The 23385-nt window shown below is 48.9% G+C and overlaps 1 protein-coding gene across 3 annotated transcripts in view; it reads right to left on the reverse strand.

The window, feature by feature from the left end:
- Positions 1 to 23385, reverse strand: part of KCNIP1 (potassium voltage-gated channel interacting protein 1) — a 338725-nt gene that overhangs the window by 195642 nt on the left and 119698 nt on the right. The window contains exon 1 of one of the 3 annotated variants that reach the window (XM_077895566.1): positions 14284 to 14662. The exons of 1 other annotated variant lie outside the window; for it this stretch is intronic. In XM_077895566.1, the coding sequence (XP_077751692.1) occupies positions 14284 to 14344 (61 nt within the window). In that variant the 5' untranslated portion in view covers positions 14345 to 14662. Of the gene's footprint in view, positions 1 to 14283; positions 14663 to 23385 lie in introns of those variants that run through there. One more of the 3 variants, XM_077895568.1, reaches the window with a different exon arrangement.

Genomic DNA, 23385 nt, shown 5'->3' on the forward strand with positions numbered 1-23385 from the left:
TTGCAGATTACACATGATGCTTGGTAACCTTGATCACATTCAGCCTAGGATCTGTCCATCCCTCCATGATCTCACTCACCCTGTGTCTCTGCTTGAGTTCTCCTTTCAACCTGGATTCCTTTCCACATGTTTTGACAGCAAGAACAATCAGAATAAAAAGGACACCAGTGAACCCTCTATCAACTGCTTGCTCTGGGAAGGCAACCTGCTACCTGCACTTTACATGTTTACATTTTCTTCCATACTCTTATTACCCCTCTTTCTCCCTTTCTTTATCCCCTCCTTGACTTTGTTCAGGGTTCGGAGGAATAATAAATCAACTCCAGAGACAGATAAAGGCTGTCAGCAGCTCTAATCCCAAAAGTACTTTGGCCTTTCCATTACCTCCGGTCCTGAGCTGCCTGGAACACAAATTTCCACCCTCACTCCATTCACACTTTATTTTCCAGATTCTTCCCAAGGAACAGATGTGGTCAGTATTATTAACCTCACTGGACACACAAAGAAACCAAGGTTCACCTAGTAACTCACCTAAGGTCACATGGCCAATGAGAAGCAAGTCTGAGATTTAAATCTAAGACTATTTAATCTCCCACTCTTAGTCCTTATTCAGCACAACAACACCTGAATGCTATTGCCTATAGGTCATCCCCATCTTTCTCAACAACTGTCCCCCAACAATGTGTGATCTCTTCAGGGGACCCTGTGGGCTCAGATTTCCAAGACCAGGGTTTTCAAGATGAATCCAAGCCACACGTATTCCATTAAAGAAAGATATGCAAAGCCTCCAGTCTATCATTATTCACCACTTTCTATGTTAATCTCTCCACTAATGATAGAAGTAATATGTGCCACTGATATTAAGAATTACTACCATTTATTGAGCCTTTACTATATGCCACATACTTAAAAGCCAAAGGAACCCTACAATGTTGACATGTGACTATTCTTTTTCTACAGTGAATGGAGAGAAAAGCCCTCCAGGTGCCTCTAATTTGCCCAGGGTAGAAGGTGGGCTGTGGAGGCAATGGATTTGAAATCACTGCTATAATCCCTCCCAGGCTCAGGGGGAGGGGACCTGCTGCCAAGAAGAATGTCTCCGAGGGCAGGACATGCCTCCCCTCCCATTCCTGATGCAACAGGAAGGTTGCTGAGGAGAGAGACATGAACACTCCGGAAGAAGCTGATGGGAAATGCCATTTTCTCCATTGTTCCTTGTGCTTAGTTCCTGTAGAGTCTGGGCAGAATGTGTTCAGGCCAGGGTGACATTCACGGAGCTCCCCAGAAGTCTTCCCAGCTTGCTGGAACAGAAGGGTGGCTGCACTGCCCATGCTGGTCATGGTGTGAATGCAGCTGCATTCTGATGGGATAGAGAGCTGCCTGACAACCCTGCATACTTTTGGAGGTGGTACATTTAAATCTGATGAGTTCATCCATGAGTATAGCCAATATTCTTCTGCAAGTTCATTCTTTCATTCCACAAATATTTATCAAAGACTGACTGTGTAGCAGGCACGGCACTATGCTATGTCCTGGGAACGCAAGTGTCAAGAAGGCAGTCTGTATGAAAATTATTCTGAAAGTGCCAACCATGGATAAATCTAGAGGCATGAGCTGATGTGTTTTATTCTTTCTTACTGTTGACAAATATATCTGGGGGAATTCAAATTCTCAGAGTTAGAAATCCTTCTGTGTAGACTAGTAAAGAGGATACATTGAACAAAGGGAAAAATAGCCTCAAGTCCACCAGTGCCACTACCACCACTACCCCCATTATTACCACCATCATCGCATCACCAATACTACCTCCAACACCACTACTTTACCACCACCATTGTTGCCAACATCGCTTCTACTATTATCACCACCATTACTAATACCACCTCTCATCACACCACCACCATTGTGCCCCATCACTACCACCACTACCCCATCACTATTATCCCTACTATAATCATCACAATTGCTGCTAACATTATCATGCTCCAGTAACACCATGACCTACCAGCACCACCATTACTACCTTAATACCATTATTCTCACTGTCATCGATATCTCTGCCTTCACCAATATTATCCCTATTGTATCCAGCACCACCACTAATAACACTATCTGCTATCAACTATCACTGTCATTATTGCTACTAACACCACCAACACCACCATCACCGCCATGAGCATCATCACCACCACCATCAAAAGCATTACCACGTCTGTGATCATTATCATCATCTACATATTAATATTCACCATTCGTACATTGCCTTAAAGTTTATAAACACTTGCAATCACATGATATCATTTAATCCCCATGACAACCTAGTGGGTTGATGTCATGATTGCTGTTATTAATAGATGAAGAGACTGACATACAGAGAGGTGTCAAACAATTTACTTCAACCACGCAGCTTGTAAAGGGTAAGCCAGGACTGGCCTTCCGTTCTACTTCACCCAACATGCCATACCTTTTCTATCAACTCTAAGCTGTTATGAAATGTCTCCAATGCTCTATGTTTTTTCACTAACCTACTGTCTTGGGTCCTGTGGGTATGCTGAGGGGAGCCTGAAAGTTATGCCCAGCTTTCTTTGTTACATTAATCTCAGTTAGGGAATAATTCCAAGTCCTCAGTGCATCTCAGTAAAATGTCAAATCAAGCCACTGAGCACCAATCATGTGCCCAGAATGGTGCTGGACTCGTGGGAGAAGCTCAGAAGGGCAGAAAGAAAGGTTCCAGTCTTTGAGGAAAGTGTACTCTTACTGAAGAGCCAGGACATGTTTACAGGGAGCGATTATAGAGCAATTCAAGGCAATCAATTGTTAAATCATGCAGGACAAACAGTAAGCACACCGGGAGGGGGTAGAGGAGGGAGCAGCTGTGGGCTGAAGTGATCCCTGGGAGACTTCTGGGGAGACAGGATGAGGGTGAGAGGGGATAGTCTTGCTCCCCACTTACCTTGGCCTATTCTTATCCTTCCTCTCTGGCACCTTTCAGGACCTTCCTCCCCCTCGCCCCCCACCTTCCTGAATGTGGATACCTGGCTCTGGTCTCTGTCTCCACTCTGTTCCCTCACATATCTAATGATGACCTTCCTACTGACTTCCCCCAAGTCACAAAAGTGAGAAACATCACTGTCATTTTTATTCCTTCTCCTTTATTGTCATCTCCTTCAATGACATTGCTCATACTATTCCTTCTGCCTAGAACTTTACTAACCTACATTTTGGCATGGGGCAAGCCCTTGCTCTTTCATCAGCCTCAAATGCCACTTCTTTCAGGCCTCCTCCCTGATTCTTCAGACGCACCCTCGGAGAGAGATGCCTTTTCCTCCTACAAGCCCGCACGGTGTGACACAATCTGCACTAGGGTATAGGTTGATGTTCGGATACAGTCTAGCCTGGTGATTAAGTGGGCAGATGCTGGAGTCAAACTATTTGGATTCAAATGCTGGCCTGGCCACTTCTGAGAGGTGAGACATTGGACATTGTTTTATATTCTCTGTTCTTCAGTTTCCTTATCTGCAGAGAGTCCAGTAATAATGCTGACCTTCTTGTAATGCTATAAGGCCTAAATGAAACCAAGCTGCTAAAGTGTCTGGCACATAGTTGGAGCTCTACAGATTCACTGTTAATATTATTGTCACCAGAGTGAAGCTCCTTGAGGGCAAAGACAGTATCCTACACCACTAATCTTCTAGCAGCTTTTTTCTTCAGGGTGGCGGGGGATGGGAACCTGACTTAGTTCCAGTACAGGCTATACGGTGTGGACCAAAGCACACAGTGGTTGCTCTGGACGGTGAGGAAGACCCAGAGATGTCGGAATGGTAGCACAAGGTGAGGGCAGATGAACAGGCAGTGGGGAGTGGAGGGTGCTCCTGAAAAAGTCAGGACAGGATTCAATATTTAGGCTTTAGTCTCAGGCCTTCACACCACCGCTCTATATAAGGCACCCCGGGGGCGGGGTTAGGGTGGAGAGTAGCACATATCTGCATTTGGAGGCAGTCAGAGTTGGTGGGAATCCTGGATCTTCCACCACACACCTAGAGGGGCTTAGTCAAGTCACTTCCTCCTAAGCCACAGTTTTCTTATCTATAAAATGGGGGATTGAATGCTACTTTTCATAGTTTGAGATTTCATGTGTTATATGGGGATAACCATAGTATTGGGTTGTTGTAAGGATTAAATTAGTTTAATATACTAAAAGCACTTAGAATAGCACTTGGCAAAAAAAAAAAAAAAGAATAAATAGCACTTGGCAAAAAATGCTGTATAGGTGTCACTTGTTTTTACTATTCTTTTTCTTATTACTATGACAGCTTTTAAAATAGTATTTGTGTTATTATTGTTATAGTTGTCAACACCTTGCACAGTGCCTGGCACTATGTGCCTCGGTCCTCAATACACTTTTTTTCCCCTGTCTGGTTCCAACTTCAATGCAGAAATACCCAATGGGCACATGCAAGAGAGGCTTTAAGCACCATAAACATGTTTTGACAATGTATTTTCTATTTTTTTTAAATCATCAAAGCAGTCATCATGGAAAAAAATCCAAATTTCATTTGGCTTCCTTAGACTTATTTTACTGTTTCTGTCGTGAATTGTCTAAGTAGTGGCAGGTAAGGGGGGTGGGGTGGGCAGTACAATCATTGTAGCTGTAAATGCTCAGAGCCTTAATCTAGCCCTGGGCTGACAGCACACAAAGGAGAGAGGAAGGGAATGGAATTGAGCCCCCTGCTGCCCCCGCTAGGTGAGCAGGGAAGCCTCTGGAAGAGACCCCTGCTGAGTGTGCAGTTTGGCCATCTGGGAGACTGGCACATGGATGAGTGCCAGGGATGGAGAGAAAGTGCAGGCTCAGCCCCACACAGAGGCCAGCGCACTGGCTTCCCCACAGCGCCTGCGTGCTGTGTGGCCTCCAGAACCCTCCCTCAGCTGCCAGCAGATCCCTCCTCTATCTTGGGTGTAGGCTCTGCATGAATGAGGAGGTGACAGGGCCAGTGGGAGGCTGGTGACTGTCATGTTTGGTTCCCAGGGGCTCAAAAGCTAGCCACTGTTGTTCCAACTGCTTCTTGGGCATCAGAAGCCTGCCTATCCTGGACGGGGCCTCAGGCTGGAAGAGGAGGCCATGGGAGGGGGATACCTTGGTATCAGACAAGCTTCAAATCCTTGCTCTTTAGTCACTAGGCAATCACAGAACCTCTCTGAACTTCAGTTTCCTAATTCGCAAAGGGAGACTAACAATACAACCATCACAGGGCTACTGCAAAAGTCAACGGAGGTCAGGTATGCAGAAGGGTCAGGGACATACAGGCCCTTAAACAATTCGAATCCCTCCTCAAGTGATGCTTCTCTATCCCTCCAATTTCTATCCCAAACAAGCCTGTTGACCCCGGATGAGTCTTGCTCAACCATTTAGTACAGGAAGCTTTCTACGACAGCCAGGAGGATTGCTTGTTGGTTTTCCAACAGAGAGGTCCTACTATGCCCCATGGAAAGCACTTCACTTCCATGCTTCAGGCTCTTCCTTTACCTCTTAGACTCCTACTAACTCTGTCATACCTTCTGGCTTCAAATCCCACACCAAGGCTTTGTACAGAAACCAGGCTGCCAGCTTTGTGACTCTGAGCATTATCAATGAAATCCCTTGTGGAGAGAGAGGTCTTTCGCCCACATGGCTCAGCCTGCACTCTGTCCTGGCCCATATCTGAGATACAACTAGCTGTCTCCTTGCCACATCTTCAGATAGCACAGAACTTATAGGTACTGCTAAGGTGAGGGCTACAGAATTAAGATTCAGGATCTCACTTAGCTGGAATAACATTTTAAATTAGTAAATTAAAACTTAATGGGCATATATAGCCCTGCACTTCTGTTTTATTTAAAAAAAGATAGAAAGAAAAGTTGAAGAAATGTTAATCTGGGGAGATCTGACTTCATAGCAATTCATGTGAAGACAAGCAGGGCTGGGGAGGCCCAGGGTTCGGATCCCAGATTGGACACTCAAGCTGGGTGACTATGGGCAAACCACTCTCCTCCTTAGGAACTCCATTTTTTAAATTTTAAATGAGACTTGAACCAGGAAGTTTCAAAGGTCCTTCCACCTTGGTATGTAAACTTATAAATATACATATAAGCACATACATACTTACTATGACCTGTGCTTCTGTGCTCTGGGTCAGTGGGCACAGAAGCCACCTGGAGATAGTAGTAAAATGAAGGTTCTGGTCCAGTAGGGACTTGAGACTGCATTTCTAACAGGCTCCCACAGGGCACCAGGCCTGCTGGTCTGAGGACCACATTGAGTAGCACAGTTCTCGACAGTCATAACTCCCTGCTTACTGCATTCTTACTATCTTTTGACCACTGTGTCTTACATGCATTATTGCAGTTCATCCTCATAACAGCCTTGGAGGGGATTACTACCAATATCTCAGTTTTCTAGATGTTGAAATGAAGGCTCACAGACATGGAGGGCCTGCTTGAGGTCACACAGCTAACATGCTGCAGAGCCAGGGTTTATATCCGGGTCTAGAGTATATGCCCATAACTGCCATACCACCTGCAGATGTGTCATAGAGATTTAGGCCAACCTGTGGCCAAGGACAGGAAGGAACTAGTGTTCGTTTCCTTTGCAATGATGACCACTCATACAACAACTGACCCCTCCCTGCCTCTCTGGATCACGTGAAGACACTGACTGATTCTGGTTCCCGATTCGGAATGTCTGAAATTCTAACATACTTAGAGATTTAAGTGCCCGATCCTTCACTGACAGGCAATGATGTCTGCAACAAAGGGAAAAGAATTTAGTTCACATAAATGATTAGAGCAGAGGAGCGGTGTTTAATCCTATTAATGAATTTGCTAATTGGCCTTCTGCCCCCAATCATTTCATATTTAGGCTTTTGCAGTGTCAGATTAAATGGAAACAGATCCAGGGGTGGTCTGAGATGAGGCTGAAAGCATTTTGCTCAAGGCCTGCAGATGGCTCAGTTGTTCTGTATGGCTAATGAGGTCTATCCCTGAATGCCTTCTCAACATCCACATTTCACATTTGGGCTGTTCTTCTGTGAGGCAAGGCCAGGAGGGGAGGGGGGTGATGTGGAGCCTAAGAGCTCGGGCTCTGGGACCTGCCAGAATGGGGCCCGCTATCCATGAGCTGAGTGACCCTGGGCGACGGACGAGCTTCCCTTCTTAGAACCTCAGCTGTTCATCTGCAAAATGGGACCCTTTCAGGGCTGGGAAGATGTTAATCAAATAACGCAGGAAAAAGGCAGAGCACGGTGCCTGGCAGACAGCAGCAGTCAATATCAGCTATTACTATTATTCACCCTGGCAGATGATCCCCACGTTCCTATGTCACCATTGGGAATTTCATGACCTAAAATTCCCAGCTTCCCCTAGGAGTTACCGGGGAAACTGCTTGGGGCTCCAGTGGCCAGGGTTGTGACAGCTCTGGGTCCCCAGGGGGATGGAATCAGAGGCTGCAGTTCTAAGGGACACAGCTCGCCAAGGACTGCCCAGTCACGGTGCAGATGAAGCAACAGAGGAGGAAGGGACCAGCTCTGAGATGCGATAAAGGAAGCAGCAGAGCCAGTACTACCCCGAGTTGCCAAAATCATCGCACCTTAGGCGAAGTACTGTGCTCACTACCTCCTTGACCCCGTACGCAGCCCTGTAAGGGAGACACTGTCATTGTCCCCATTTGATAGAACAGAAAACTGAGGCCCAGAGACCTTGAGCTAAGGAGTCACAGAGCCAGAGTTTAAACCCAGGTCTTACTTTCACTCAGTGGTCCTAATCACTTTTGAGATCCTGTTCCTGGTGCCCTGATTTGAGTCGAGTGCCATTACCATTTCCCCCACTGCCCCAATGAGGTTTCCGCCTGGCCTGGCATGGCAAGAATCCATCCAAAGTTCTGCTCCTGTGGCTACGGGACAGGAAGCCAGAGAGCTCCAGCTGATGGCAGCAGCTCCCCAAAGGTGACCCATTTAAAATACTTCCTACAGGGAGGCGAAGCATTTAAAGGTAAGTCGACTTTTTCTGAAGGTCCCAAGACTCGGTCACTCAGTCAGTCTCTCTCCCCCTCTCTCCTAAACACTGCTCACTCTCTGCCTGATGAATGGCAACATCAACTCCAGGGCCATTATGCAGAACTTTGCGGCGCTTCTCGCCATGAGCAGACCTGGATTTCTCATCTGCGCCGCCGCACTCCTGCACTACCCGGAGCCATGGAGAGCACACACCCTGGCCCATCCATCCTTAGCCCCACACAGCCAACAGTCATCAACTCTGGACCCAACATCCGGCCTGACAGAAACTATGGAATAAGACTCATGACCTTAGAGCTAGTCAGAGAGATGAATGATTAATCCATAATCACATAATGTTCACGATTGTGGCAAGGGCAAGCAACAGCTGCAGAGGTAACAGGGGAGGGAGGGAGAGATGTGCTCTGCCTGCAGGAGCCTGGGAGAGGGTGATGCTGAATGAGGTCTTGAAGGATGTGTAGGAGTTTGCCAGGTGACTGGGGAGGTGGAGGTGGAGGGTGAGTGGAAGCCAGAGTGGGCGTTGGGCAGAGGTAACATCAGAGAAGCAATGATGCTTAACAGGTACTTAAGAGATTGCTTAGTGAACAGATAAATGGGTAGACAAATAGGTTCCTGATCTCAGCTAGACAAGGTAAATGTGAACCTGAAACATAAGGGAGGTCATTCTAGATCAGTTCCTTCCTTCCTTCCTTCCTTCCTTCCTTCCTTCCTTCCTTCCTTCCTTCCTTCCTTCCTTCCTTCTTTCCTTCCTTCCTTCCTCCCTCCCTTCCTTTCTTTTTAAATTAATCAACAAAAGAGTGAAAGTAGAGATATTTTCCCATCTTCTCACCTTCCCCCCAAAATACTACACCCCTACGGATATCCAAAAACTGCCAGAATTCTTCTTGACTGAATTTAAAATTTTTAGCTTTCTAAGAAGCACCTGTTGTTAAGTTACTGGTAATTATTGCACCAGGGCTTCCTGTACCACTGACTCCTTCCAAATTTCATGGTAGACAGCTAAGGTCCAGCATTGGGGTAGCATGACAATCAATGCTCTTCATGCAAAGACTTCATTACTAGGACTAGGACTTCATTACTTCATTAACTTATGGGTACATTCATTCATGCATGCACTCATGTCTTCAATCATTCCTTCTGGCATTCATTTGATAATTCATTTGCTTGCTTCCTTCCTTCCTTTCTTTCATTCATTTATTTATTCCTCCATTCATTCATCATCCATTCTTTCACTCACTTGTTGACACATGCGCTCACTGTTCATTTGCACATTTATGAAGCATTTATTGAGCAAAGCCCTCAGAGGCATATAATGAGGTTCAAGACGAGGTCCCTTTCCAGATACTAGTCTGAAAGCCTCCTCATGTTAGGTAATAGTCCCTCACTTTTATTTTTTGGTCTTCCCACCTCCCTCTCCCTCTTTTTAAAAAAATTTAAAAAGATTTATTTATTTATTCATGAGAGACACAGAGAAAGAGGCAGAGACATAGACAGAGGGAGAAGCCCAATGGGGGACTCAATCCCGGATCCTGGGATCAGGATCTGATCCTGAAGGCAGATGCTCAACCACTGAGCCACCCAGGCATTCCCCCACCTCCCTCTTTCTGTTTGCCTTGATCCTCACTGGGTTTCTTCTGGGATTGAGGGCCCAAGAACTGTGTCTGGCACTGGGTGTGGGCTCCTCATCCTTTTGTGACTATCAGGAGCAGGGGAGTAGGAACACTGCTCTCAGCATCTCCCTGCTAAATGGTAAACAGATTCAGTACATTTTGTGGACAAAGCCAATTCAAAGCCAGCAGACCAAATAAGAGAATTCATTCCAGGCAGAGGGCTGGTAACTGAAATTCCAGTGGGAAGCTAACTTTTCCTTCAGGGTCTGCTATTCTAGAAAATAACAGAGAGCAGCCAACAATTCCATTATTTATGATTTCCTCCAGAAAAGATTTTTTGAGTACCTACCATGTGTAAGAATCCAAGCTGGGGACCATGAGGAATGATTCAGACAAGCACCCTACATGAAGCTGACACTCTGGAGTGGTGGATGGGGGTGGGGGATAGCAGGGGAAGATGGGTTAACACCTCCATCCAGTGCCCAATACAATGCATGACTTGAGAGTCATGGGAATGCACACCTTAAAAAAAGTAAGGAATTTAGATGGGGCCTGGGGAAGTCTTCTTGACTGTGGAAACAGCTGAGTGAGGTCTTGGAATATGAGTGGAATTATAACTATTAGGCTAGGAGATGGGGGGAAGGGTAACAGAGTGAAAAGGACGAACAAAGATGCAGAAGTGGTTGACACCGCCCAGTACAAACACCCCTGTAAATTAGTATGCCTCTCTTAGACATCAGCAAACTGGCATTTCCAAGGTAAAATGACTTGCCAAAGGTCCTTTGCGACAAGGGCTGTGTGACAGCAGGGTTACTGCTTCTCTCTGCCTCACTGCCTCTCCTTGGTCTCCTACAGCTTCTGGGTTGAACATGTTGCCCAATGAAGGAACTACAGACCCAGCTTCATCAGGAGCCCTCTGGTTGCATATATTCTCCAAGGTGTTCACTGATCTAGGAAGCGGGGAACCAATTCCATATTTATCTCTAACTTGCCATGTGGTTAGAATAAGCTTCAAGTAGTTGTGGGATTTAGTCAGCTCATCTATTCAATGAGCACTCTGAAGATCCCAAGCTCAGACCTTCCTGAAGGTTCTGAATGCTTTCTCTTGGTCATAGAGGACTGATAACCAGTTTGCTTATAGGCAAAAATCTTCACTGAGATGCCCTCGGTCTAGCGATGTTCTACCTAAATTCTCTTGCCCCTCACAGGCCCAGCAGCTACACCTGCATCATCCCTCTTTGGCCATCCCACACCCCAACCCTTTGCACTTATTCTTTAAAGCCCAGAACAGTATGAAAAGCACAGACAAAATTCTTGCAGCCGGAAATTCTATCTAGGACTGGGATGCAGAGGCTGAATCCCCCAAAGCAGGGCTTTTCTCATTAATTAAAGACAAACAAAGATTCTAAACAGAGAAAGAAAATGAATTAGAATATTTTTGTTCGGTGACATGGCTCTAAAATTAATTTAGATTTCGGCTGCCTTCAGGAAGCTCTCCCTGAACACCCAGGCTGGGCTAGGTGTTTCTCTCTCTCTTGGCACTAATCACGTGGAGCTTTGCCCTACTTAAAAAAATTTATATGTGCCACCAAATTATATTTTGGAAACATTCAGGGCCTTTGTTCAGTAGGCTATGTTTGTTTCAGGACCAGCCACAGAGCAGAGATCAGTGGGGGCTGCAGTAACAGGACCAGCGTCTGTGCCTTTAGGGTTTTGGGTCCAGTTCCCTGGACAGCACTGAAAGAGGGCTCCGGAAATGAGCTATTAGGACTCCCAGAGGCACTGCCTACTTCCAGGATGGCCTTATTCTAGACATTTGGAAGCCACAAACAGTAGAGCTATAAATTGAACAGTGGCTAAGATTTGCTGACCACTTACTACACAGCAGAGCTTGTGCTGATCATTTGACTTGCATTATCCCTGAAATCCACTCAACACAGCAGCTATTTTAAGATGGTAACTACTACTGTTCCTGTTTTACAGTTGAGGAAAACAAGGCTAGGGAGTGGTAGAGCCTGGATTTGAACCTACCAGGGAGGTCGAATCCTGAATTGAGAACCTTTACCACCCTCTTCCAAATGCCTTAATTAGATCTGAGTCTGATGTCTCAGAGATCATAGTAACAGTTCCATTAAGAGCATCAGCAAGAAAAATCTTCAAATCTGAGAACAGGATGGAACCTGAGGAGAAACTGAAGCTCCAAGGGGTTAAGGGACCTAGCCAGGAAGCGGTCCCTGACCTCTGGCCTCCCCCAGCCACTTTCCAAGTCACCTTCCTCTGCAGGAAAGGTCTCCTGCTGATTAGCATTCCACAGAGGAAGGTGCTAAGATAAGACTCTGATCAGGGCAAATGCCCGGAGAAAGGTACACAGCTGGAGCCCTGAACAATGCAGCCAATGTGGTGGAACTCTGTCCAAGAGGGCCTGAGTACCCAGGGATGGTGCAGCTCGTCATGGTGGCCTGCCCAATAGCCCTGACCTGCTGTGAGCTTCAAGCAAGCATTGTTGTGAGAGTTAAATAAGAAAGTGCAGGAAAAGCATGCCACAATGTGCCAGGCACACAGTAAGGGAGGGATCACTGGAAGCTGTCACCCTTGCCCCCCACCCTCGTCTTCTGTTTCTTAGGCTCCTGGGAGAGAATGAAGAGCTCTGGCCTCTGGGAATCCTATGGGAATTCACGGGAGTGACCTAGAATTTTGCGTAGGAGACAGGAACGGTAGACAGTAATGTCTGAGCTCTTAATCTTCGCCCGACCCTATGCAAGGAGCTCTGTATCCATCCTTCGTGTTTTCATGTCCTTACAACAATCTCCCTTGGGTCCCTGGTGGTTCAGCCAACACTGTATATGAAACAGGGTCCTCCCTCCCTCTACTCCCTCCACACTGAGTTTCCTGCCTGGAGATGCTATTCTCACCCACTCTATGGATGAGAAAACAGGCTGAGAGGGGTGAAGGCTGGCATGAGATCTCAGAAGGAGGGAGTGATGAAGCTGGGATGCACGCCCAGACCCTACTGGACTCCAAAGCTCAAGACCTTTCTGTGACATCTATCTGCCTCGCAGAAGTGTGACAGGCATTGAAAATATTTTAAAACAAATCCCTGGGTTTCTTGTTCCATAGTCTCCTGGCCTCTGGGACCTCATAGCGGTCAGATAAATGATGGGAGTTTGGTGCTGAATTTTGTTCCTACACAAGTAGTATCCGAGGATCTGTGAGAATCAAGGCTCTGGATGTCAAGGTCCTGGGCCAAGGCTTGAAGACATGGCCTGCCCAAGACTGGTAAAAGGCACCCAGACCCTTCCCTGCCAGAAGGATGTGTAACTCATGTGGCCTTAGACCTGTGTTCTGGGACTTAAACACCAATCCAGCTTTATCCCCTAAGATCTATACCCAGAGATATCATTCCTTACTGCTCACCCAGACTGATATCTCTGGGAGCTGGGCCAGATGCCTGGACCCCTTGAAGACAGGCTACTCATGGGGAACTCTGAGATGTGAATTTGCCCACTGAGTCAGGAGAGACCAAGCAAGTCCTAGAGCAGACTCACTGAGTACCTTGGGGTCCACCCATACCTTACTACAGTTCTAATCACAACCCAGAGTAAAGGTTGGGAACTACAGCCCCTGCCTATAACCAGAACCTGAGATCCAGATCCAGTGGTGGAATGTGAAGGTCTACGGCTCAGGTTACTTAAAATCTTTCTTCCACTCACAACAGGATTTGAGCATCAAATAAAAGAAAATAAAACTCATCATTTTCTTTCTTCTTAACCGCATCCTGTCCCTTCATTCCAATAATCAACTTTCTCACTGCTGGGGAGGAGGCCTGCATAAGTCCCCTATGGCGCAACATATGTCAGCCCCAACTTCACATGGACCTATTTGACAACCGTCCCGCTGGTGAGACTGGGCATGTCTCAGCTAGGGAACAGCGGCTATCATGCTTTCTAATCCTTGACATAAGCTCACTGCTCCATCACACCTTGACAGCGCCCTCAGCTCCACAGCGGCTCCCAGAGCACAGCAGCACCCTGTGTGATACCCTCGCTCCTAATGACTCCCCCAGCCACCAGGACATGAGCCCTGGGAGTTTTACCGCTTGGCAGCTGGTGATTCCTTTTGGCTTGCAGAGGTTTACTGGGGTAAGCAGACAGAGCACTCTCCCTGATGATGGGCTCCAAGGTCTGCATCAGCACTGTCACCCGGAGGAGTGTGTGAATGTGTGAGCACACTTGCTGGGTGCCCACAGTTGCACAATTGCCAGCCGTCATGGGAATGGGAAGAGCTTCCCAACATTTCCACCCAGACAATCCAGTCACCCCCACCTGTGAATCTGACTCTCCCTTCTGCTCCTAGAGCTTTCCAGGAGGAGTGTCCTGGCACCTGGAGCCCCAGAGGGGAGCTCCCCCACGCCAGGGGCCAGCGCCCACTCTGGCTCCCTCCTCTGCGTGTTCACGATATTCACACCAAACCTCCCGCCAGGTTTCTCACTCCTCTAGCTGCAAGAACCTGCCCTTGCTCCTCGTGAAGAGGAGGGTCCAGGCCAAGGGAGGCAGGTGGTACACCCCAGCTCAGCATGCAGCACCCCCAAATCCAGTCAGGGGAACAAAAGGAGGAAGGAGGTGGCTTACCTTTAGAAGGTCGCCTTTGTTTGGTTTGCAGAGACGAGAAGGTGCCCATGACGGCCCCCATGGCAGCGAAGACTTGTGTGCGACTTGGGACCCCTCGCCCTGCCCCTGCCCTCCCCTGGAAAGAAACCAGTGTGGCTCCTCTACTCCGAATTGGAGGAGGACACAAAAAAGCACCCGGCAGCTCGCCTGCAGCTTGGTATTCAGCGAGCGTGGGGCTGGGGCGCCGGGAGCCTTGTCTCCCCTTCTTCAGCCCCGCACATGCACTGACTCACGGCCGGGCGCTCCCCGCGAGCCTTCGGAACCGGGCCGGGCTGTTCGCGCGCCGCGGGCCCAGGACGCTGCCCGCAGCCCGCGCGGTGCCGGCCCCCGAGCCAGCCGCGCTCCGCCCGCCCCTGCTGCCGCGCTGCGCCCCGCTGCGCTCCCGGCGCTCGGCGGGCTCTCGGGGCCGGGACCAACCATGAATGAACAGCGCCAGGGACGGCGCGGGGCGGAGGAGGCGGCGGCGCGGGCCGGCGGGCGACCGGGGGGCGGGGCGGGGGCCGGGCCCCGAGGGGCGTCCGCAGCCGCAGCCGCAGCCGCAGCGCTGCCCCCCGCCCCGCGCGCCCGCACCTGTGAGCGCCGCGCGCCGGGGCGCACCGACCCGCGTGGGCCGGCGCCTGGCGGGTGGGCTCGGGGGGCAGCCGCAGACCGCCCCGGGAGAGCGTGCGCGCGCGTGTGTGTCCCTGCGTGCGATGCACTATTTCACCTGACTTAAAGGAAATCTTATTTAATCCACCCTCCGAATTCATCGGGTGGGGGAAATAAAGTCTGCTCCACCCAGGGAGAGACGAAAGATCCACATCTAACTGAGCTGTCGTGGGAGGAAGGGTCCCCCCTGCTCCGCCAACACCAGGGCCACCTTCTGCGGACTGAGAATTGGACAGGGTAAAGGAGCCCCTTTGGGCCCTTGCTTTCTCTTGTTTCTCCCCTCACTCTCTCCCTCCTTCACCCTCCCACCTCCTCTCAGACCCCACAGTAATTTCTTCACCATCAGTCATGGGGTAGACTGTGAGTTAGTGCTGAAGGGGTAATGGCTGAATTTGGGAAACAGTCTCCCTATTGTGAGTTTTCACTCCAGATCACACAGAACCCCAACTCCTATCTCAGCGTCTCATGCAAAAGGGCAAAGTTTGGGTTCACCCCTATGGCTTCTCCTCAGCATCCTGTGATGCCGAAATGCAAGGTCTGCTCCCTGAAAGCCAGGGGAGGACCTACGCCTCATCCAAGTAGGAGCTGCCTAGGTTCCCAGTATACACTGTGCCTGCAGACCACAGGTCCCCCAACATATGGGCTCACAAACACACACATACGCGTAGTCAGTCACACGAAAAAATAGAGGCACAGTCCCACAAGTCCACACAGACACGCTCAGCCCATCATACACTCATAGGATCATCCGCAGGACCTCACACAAGATCCAGACACAGGAACACAGAGGCACAAAGGCATACAAACAGTGCGAAATGGCATTGGAGTTACCAACATTCACGTACACTCAAAGCCACACAGGCAAATAGCCATATTCCAGCCTACGGGGCCTCTCAGGTACTGTTTCTCCTCATTCCAGCACATTAGCTGCTCTTTCAGGGACAAAGGTGGCCTGATACTTGGCCAGGGACCCTGAGTAGTTTCCTTTACCTATTCAGCGCTTAATGCTTTCACAAATCCAAACACGTCATATTTTGTGCAACAGGGAAGGTGTGCTTAATAACATCTGTCCCTTTTATTTGCATTGCCGTTTGCTATGTATAACCCACATCACCTCCAGCCCTGTGAGTTAGACGGATCGCGTCTAATCATTACTGTAAAGAGAAACTGAGGCTTACCTAGGGTGAGGAATTTGCCTGAAGTGACTTAGCCAGAATGTGGGATTAGAACTTGGAGTTCAGGACCGTGTCACCACCTCCTATCGACAGGTGAGGACACCGGGGACTCCTGAGCCAGGGAGACCTCCTCTAGGCCCCGCTAGATTCAAAGCTTCAGCTCTCATACCAGTCAGAACTTATCTGTGTGTGTCCATGAGGACTAGAATCCTGGCTGATGGAGCAAGACTGCACTCCTTGCTGGAGAAGGGTGGAGCTGGGGTTGAAGCCAGGGGTCAGGAGAGGTCCCATCAGGATGGCCAAGACTCAAGGAGCAGAGGAGGGACTTTGCTGGAGAGACGGTGGTGCAGCCCTCTCGGGTCAGGCACCTGCTCATCTTCTTACTACCTAAAGACCAGGACCAGCACTTGAGAGTTTACAGAAAGCTAGGATGCCATTCGTGCATTTCCTCTTCTTCCCCATTGCCATGTGAAAAAAGGAGAGGAGAGATGAATTGCTCCGTTTTAGAGATCAGAGATCTGGAGGAGTTTGTGACTGGCTGCTCCTAAGCAGTGGGAATAAAACGAGATCACCAAGGTGAAGTCCAAATCGTTGAGTATTAATTATGAGGCCCTTCTGTGGCCTGGCTTCATCTACCAGTCTCTCTGCTCACTGGTGCTCCCTTTAGGGCTCTGTCCAAACAGGACCTCACTGGTGCCCTCTAGGGTTGTGCTTCAGGGCCTTTGCCATTCCCTCTGCCTAAAATGTCCCTCACCTCCTTCTCCTTCTGGTGACCTGCTGCCCATCCTTCAACATCTAATTCAAGTGTCATTTTCTCCAGCAGTCCCCTCCTGGCCCTGAACTGGTGCCTGCCCCAAGTTCCTGCAGCACTTGGGGCTTTTTGCCCATCAGAAAAGTCATTTCCTTGGTTTTCCTTGTCCCTTTCCTGTCCGTTTCTCCCTCCTCACAGAGGGTTCTGTAAGAACAGGGACCACTATTGATTTAGCTCTACACTGTCTACTTAACCCCCTGTGCAGTCTGTGCCAAGTGAATGAATGAATGAATGAATGAACTAATTTTCTTTGCTCACTCAATTATTAAGTAAAAACTGGTGATTACCAGATCATCCTAGCTCTTCAAAGGAAGAAGCATACTCTTCCAAGCCAAGATTCATTTATTCAACAAATATTTATTCATTCATATGTCAACCATGTACCAGATATTTATATGCACAACAGCTCCCTTGTTCCTGATGGTGTCCTGCACGGTAGGTATTATTGAAAGGTAAATGCACACACACACACTATATGATGCAGCAGACATTGCCCATGAGAGGCTAACAAAGAACACATCTAGGGAGGAGAGCACATCAAGGGAGAGATGACAACAGACCCACTCCTGCCTCTGGGAGACTTGCTGCAGAGAGCAGAGAATCATGTGGGTGATTTGTCCTGCTGTCCCCAACATGTACTCACTAAGGCCATTGTGCCAGCTCTGTCCAACTGGGGCTTCACTGGCTGTGGCTCCTTCTATTCTTGAAGGTGAGCTAGCTCATGCTCCATGGCCAGCTCTGATCCCTCCCTCACCTATCCTCTTACGGACTGAAAGTTTGTGTCCCCTTGAAACTCATATGTTTAAATTCATATGTCCCCTACCCCCCTGCCGCCATCCCGCATGTGTGGCTGTATCTGGAGATGTAGCCTCTAAAAAAGTAATTAAGGCTAAATGAGGTCGTAAGGATGAGGTCTTGGTCCCATGGGATTAGAGTCCATAATGTCTCATAAGAGCAGACATCAGAGAGTTCCCCCAAGCCCTGAACACATGACTAAGAAAGGCCTTGTGAGCACACAGGGAGCAGAAGGCAGCCATCTGTAACCCAAGGGGAGAGCTCTCACCAGACACCCACCCTGTTGGCACCTGGATCTTGGACTTCCAGTCTCTAGAACTGTGAAAAAATACATTTCTGTTGTTTAAGCCACCCAGTCTGTGGCATTGTGTAATAGCAGCCTGAGCTGAGTAATACACACCCACGGTGCCTGTCCGTGCCCTCAGAAAGCTCTGGAGGCAAGGCCTTCCCATCCCTCTGACATACACACCCATGTAGGGCTCCTTAAGTTCCCCCTGGAAGGCTGTTCAGGGAGGAAGGGGTGAAATGGTTAGAGACCCAGAGGGGTCCGATGAAAGCATGCCCGTGCTGGGCTATGTAACACACAAGCCAAGTTTGCTCCCTCCCCTCTTCTGGCATACACTCACTCAGCCACGTTTCTTTCCATCCTTGGGGGCCTGGGCAGGTCACACGTGGAGGCAGCAGTGTCAGATGAAGAGCACGGATCTGGAGGCGCTGCTGGATCTGGGTTCCGATGCTGATTCTGCTGCTTTTTAGCTGTGTGACTTGGAGCCTGATGAGTACTTTCTCTGAACCCTACTCTCCCCTTCTGAGGACTACATTAGCACCTACTTTTTAGTGCTGCTGTGAAGACTTGGAGGTGATGTAAGGCCCTTAGTAGGTGCCTGGCACATAGCGTGGCCAGTTGTGGAGGACGGACTGCCACTATCACTGTTGCTGTGGGCCAGGTATCGTGCTGGGCTAGAGGGGTGTAGAAATGAGTCAGCCACAGCCCTTCCCCTTGGCTTCCATCTTTGCTCTTCATCTGTTTCATAGGAAATCTATTCTCAGGGTCCCCATCTGGTATTAAAAGACTCAGATTAGTTAAGGAAGGGAATGTGGTTGGCACCTGATTATGTGCAATTCAGCACTATGCTAGCTGCTGTCTTGTACCATTTCCCAAATGTTCTGCATGCATAAGTCTGGCCGCCTCAAATAGATCCTGAGTTTTTAGAAAGCAAAGCAGGCACCCCCTCCCTGCCCCCACCCACCATGGCTTACTCTGCCCCAGGACATCCTAAGTGTTTGGCAAATATTCAAGCTGAGATTATCAAGACAGGGGAAAGGGCACCATCACTTAACCCTGGGATCAGGTCCCACTTCTCTTACTAAATGTGCATCTGGGCCTGGGTTGCTTCTCTCTGAAACATGAACCAGGTCCGTCCTTTCAAGGGTTGGTGTGAGGATTGGGTCAGATAAAGTAAGGGGAAAATACTTCATTTCTCGGTAAAGCACTTTGCAAATGTCTTTTATCATATTTCTGTGCTGGGGCTTATTTAGTTATACATTCATTCAACAAATATTTATTAAGCACCATCTACCTGCCAGGTACCATTTGAAAGAAAGGGACCAATAATGAACAAAAAGAGGCAGGAGTCCTGTCCTCATGGAAATGGTGGGCTAGGATTGAAGACAATGAGATCCTCTTACCATTACAAACTGTGGTCGGGCTGGGGAGAAAGAGGGAGCAGATGAGTTTGGGATGAGGTGGGGTGGGTGATGTTCAGAGAAGCCAGGTAGATAAACCTTTTGCAAAGTACAAAGTTATGTCACAACTAAGTATAGATCCTCAGAAGGCAGGGAGTTAGATATAGCTTTCAAGTCAAGGAGATCAGGTTGCAAATGCTGGGTTTGTTTTGTGACCTCAAGCCTGTTATTTGACGTGTGAGAGCCTCCATTTCCAAAATCTGCAAGCAGAATAATCCCACCAACCTCATTTGCAGGGTGAGGCTGAAAGTGATCACGATTACAAAAGTGCCTGGCAGAGGGTCTCCTGCCTAGAACACAGCCTTGGCTCAGAAAATGCTAACTCCATTCTTCCGTTTCCCCTTCCAGTCTTCTTTGCAAGCAACTTCTTCCCCACTTTCCCAGGAGGAAGAAAAGATCTTGAAATAGGACTTGGGCTTGGGAAGTGCCTCCCCAGGGCCACATCCATATGCATCAAGCATGGCCTCATCTGTCAAGGTTGATCGTGACCCTTCAGGGAGCAGGACTGATGCCAGGGAAGCCAGGTCACAGGCTCTGCCTTGGGTGTCTTGATGGCTGCACTGCCCCAAGGGTTCCCCCTTCATGCTCCAGTGCTGGAACAGTCTCTGCCTGGGGCTGAAATGAGTTCAGACAGAGTGCAGCCACCCACACAGCCCAGACACTTGCAGCACAGCCCTTCCAAGTTACCCAGTTCCAGAAGGGGGGGGGGGGGGATGACATTCCAGAGCATCCTGGCTTACATTATCTGAAGCAACATACATAATGTGCCCTGGAGACCAGAGGGGTCATGGGTGCCAACCCTAGGCCAGGCACAAGGTCACTACTTCATGAAATTGATCAGATGGCTCTCTGGGGGTGGATGGAAGGCTGCGTAGAAGAAGGAATGGTGGGGAGGGAGGTGGATTCAAATACGTTCAAACAAACAGTTAGGTATCCAATGAAACCTGTGAACCTTCTTCCCCAAAATAGCCATGCATGTGTGAACACGCACTCACACCTTGCATAAAATGTTATGGTGTTCACGACTCTCCCACACGAGGCACATCCATGGACACCTAGTTAAGAAACTCTGTGCAACAGGGGAAAGATGATAATCAGGGATTTGATTCACTCAGTTCTTAGCTGTACCACTTGAACTTCTCTGAGTCTCAGTTTCAACATCTGTAAAATGGGTGTAAATAATTGTGCCTCTCTCTTGAGACTGTTGTAAGGATTACATGAGAAGAAGCATTCCAGGGCTCTAGTGTAATGGCTGGTAAGGCTCAGGGAGAGGTGTCAGTCATCGTAAACAGCCTCATTACACTTCATTCACTCACTCATTCATTCATTCAGTCACAAGGTAGTGAGTGCCTTCTGTTCCATCACACCCTGAGATGGTCTCTGGGGCTGCAGAAGTTTATGCTCACTTGCTTGGGGAACTCAGAGTCTAAGGGGGCAATGGGCAGGTAAGCAACTCACAACCCATCCCAGATTTCCCCATGAAAGAGTGGGAATGACTTCTCTAGGTCTACCACTGAGAAAACCAGCCCGGGACTCTGGCTGAGCCGGCCAGCCCCACACAGTCCTGGGAGAAGCAAAGGTTTGGACTCAGCAAGGCCAGGGACCTAGAGCAACCTAGGAGGACAAGGTCAGGGTGGAAGTGGGGTGGAAAAAGCAAGACTGGAACTAGGTAGAAATGGATGGAGTTGCAGGTAGTGCAGGTGAGAGTCGGGGCAGACAGGACTGAGAGGGAGTGAGGGTGGCCCTGGAAAATTGCCATGGTGGTGACACTAAAATGGCTGGGGCAATGAGGACAGAATTTCAAAAGTGTCTGCAGAACATGGATCCATGATCTCCTTGGGTAAATATGCAGGAGTTTGGCATGTTTACTCCCCTCCTTTATTCTCCTTAGATTATATGATAATTACCTTAACAGTGGTAGCCATTGTCTTTGGGATTTTCACTAAGTACCAGTTTGTTCCTGGTCCTATTAATTGTTTCGTTAAGGTAGGTATCGTTATTATCTCCCATTTTATATATGATGCAACCAGAGCACAGAGAGGTTAGTGATCTGCCCAAAGCCACACAGCAAGGAAGTGGTGGAGCTGGCTTTGAACTTAGGTGGTCTGATTCCAGATCCTATATTCCCCTTGGTTCCAAGCCCTCCTGCGGCTATTTTAACTTCCTTTTTCAGCACTGTTTCTCTGGGAGGTAGCAATTCACCAGGAACTCACAGGTATGGTGTAGCTTCCTAGAGCCAAGGGATAGATGCCAAGGGGAGGTCACTGGGTCCTGGCCCTCTGGCTGGCAGTTGTGGCTCCTATCCATACCTTTTCTGCCAGGCGGCTGCAGCCATACCCATCTGCCTATGGAAATGCGAATGCACACAGAGTCTGTTTTCCCTCTGTGACTTCTCCAAACTGAAGACCCCAGAGGAAGTGAGCAGGGGAGGAGGGAAGGAGCAGCAACCATGCTGAGTGATGATTAGTAATAATGCCAGAGATGAGCGCCCCTGGCCCTCCACGGCCCGCTGAACCTGTCAGCGCTGGCTCCCAGCTTCCCAGCTAGGCGGCTGCTGCCACAATTGGAGCCTGAAGAGGGAAAAAAAAAAAAAAAAGTCTGAAGCAAGGAAGGAGGAAGGAAGGAAGCAGGGAGAAAAGTCATTGTCGCCTTGATACCAAGGGCTGACTCTGGGACAGAGCTGCAGAAATGAGGCAACATGAAAGTACAAGGTATCAATGGATGCTTCTTCTATTGTTTTCTGTGACCACACACCCTGCCTCACATGTGAGATCTGTAGCACTCACTGCCTGTGGCAATAAGACACAGAAACGAAGGGGCCACCTTCTTGAATTTTGACTTACAAAGGCTCTGGTTTGAAAAAAGGCATAGAAGAATGTGGGCTCGGAGACAGGATTTGTCCCTGACCTACCTCAGGCCAAGCACCATGAGCACTGAAACTCCAGACTTGGGTGGAACCCAGGGGTCAGGGAGACCCTGTCCCTTTCCCAAGCAGTGTCTGGGAAAGTGGACCTGACCCCAAGTCCCCCTCCTGGCTCTGCCACTCCGTTATGCAGCATAGACAGTGCATGTTCCACTAGCCTGTGTGTGTTTGCTCAGAAGGGGCTCCTGACTTGTTTCTCCTAGTGGAGTCCGGCAAGGAGAGAAATCTCTCCTCTGGGCTCACAAGGGCCATGGCCCACCATGCCCCAAAGAGCAGGTAAACCTTGGTTGTAGGCCGGGGGTGGGGGTGGGGAGCTCAGCTATGACCTGGATGGCAGAGTAAGCATAGAATGCTCAGGAAGCAGGACATCCTGGGGCTGCCTGCCTGGAGAGGCGATAGGCTGCACAGCAGAGGTTGAGCCCACCCCACACCTCCATGCTTCATAAGCCCTCAGAAGATCAGATAATGCTGAGAAGATCGGGCTCTTCTGAGTTTATTGAGATTTCCTTTTTGCCCCCCACCCCCACGAAGAGTAGGAATTTGGAATAGAAATTAAGATTGGCAATTTAAGAAACAAGCCAAGTAGCGCTTCTGGCACACCAGAGGAAGTGGCCCGAAGTCCTTAGCTATCTGTAAACATTCCTCATAAGACTCCTGTCTCGGCTCTCTCCTCCATTTTATACGTTAGCAGGCCGAGAGGCAGAAGTGAAATCATCTGCCCAAGGCCATAAAACTGGAGACAGCTGGAGAGTCAGGGTTGGAACCCATTTCTGTCTATCTTCAAACCACGCTGTTACTCAGGAAAGAAAGAGGAGGAGATCAGTGCAAAAAAGAGAAGAAGTGGGGAGGGGGGAGCAGTGCCAGGAAGAACAGGTGGGATGAGGGGGTGTTCTCTACTTGAGGTCCTCCCAGATGAGGCCCTGGGTCAGAGGAGAATGCCTGTGAGGAGCCTGTGTCTTGGCTTA

This window comes from Canis aureus, chromosome 4 (genome assembly GCF_053574225.1).
Source record: "Canis aureus isolate CA01 chromosome 4, VMU_Caureus_v.1.0, whole genome shotgun sequence".
NCBI lineage: Eukaryota > Metazoa > Chordata > Mammalia > Carnivora > Canidae > Canis > Canis aureus.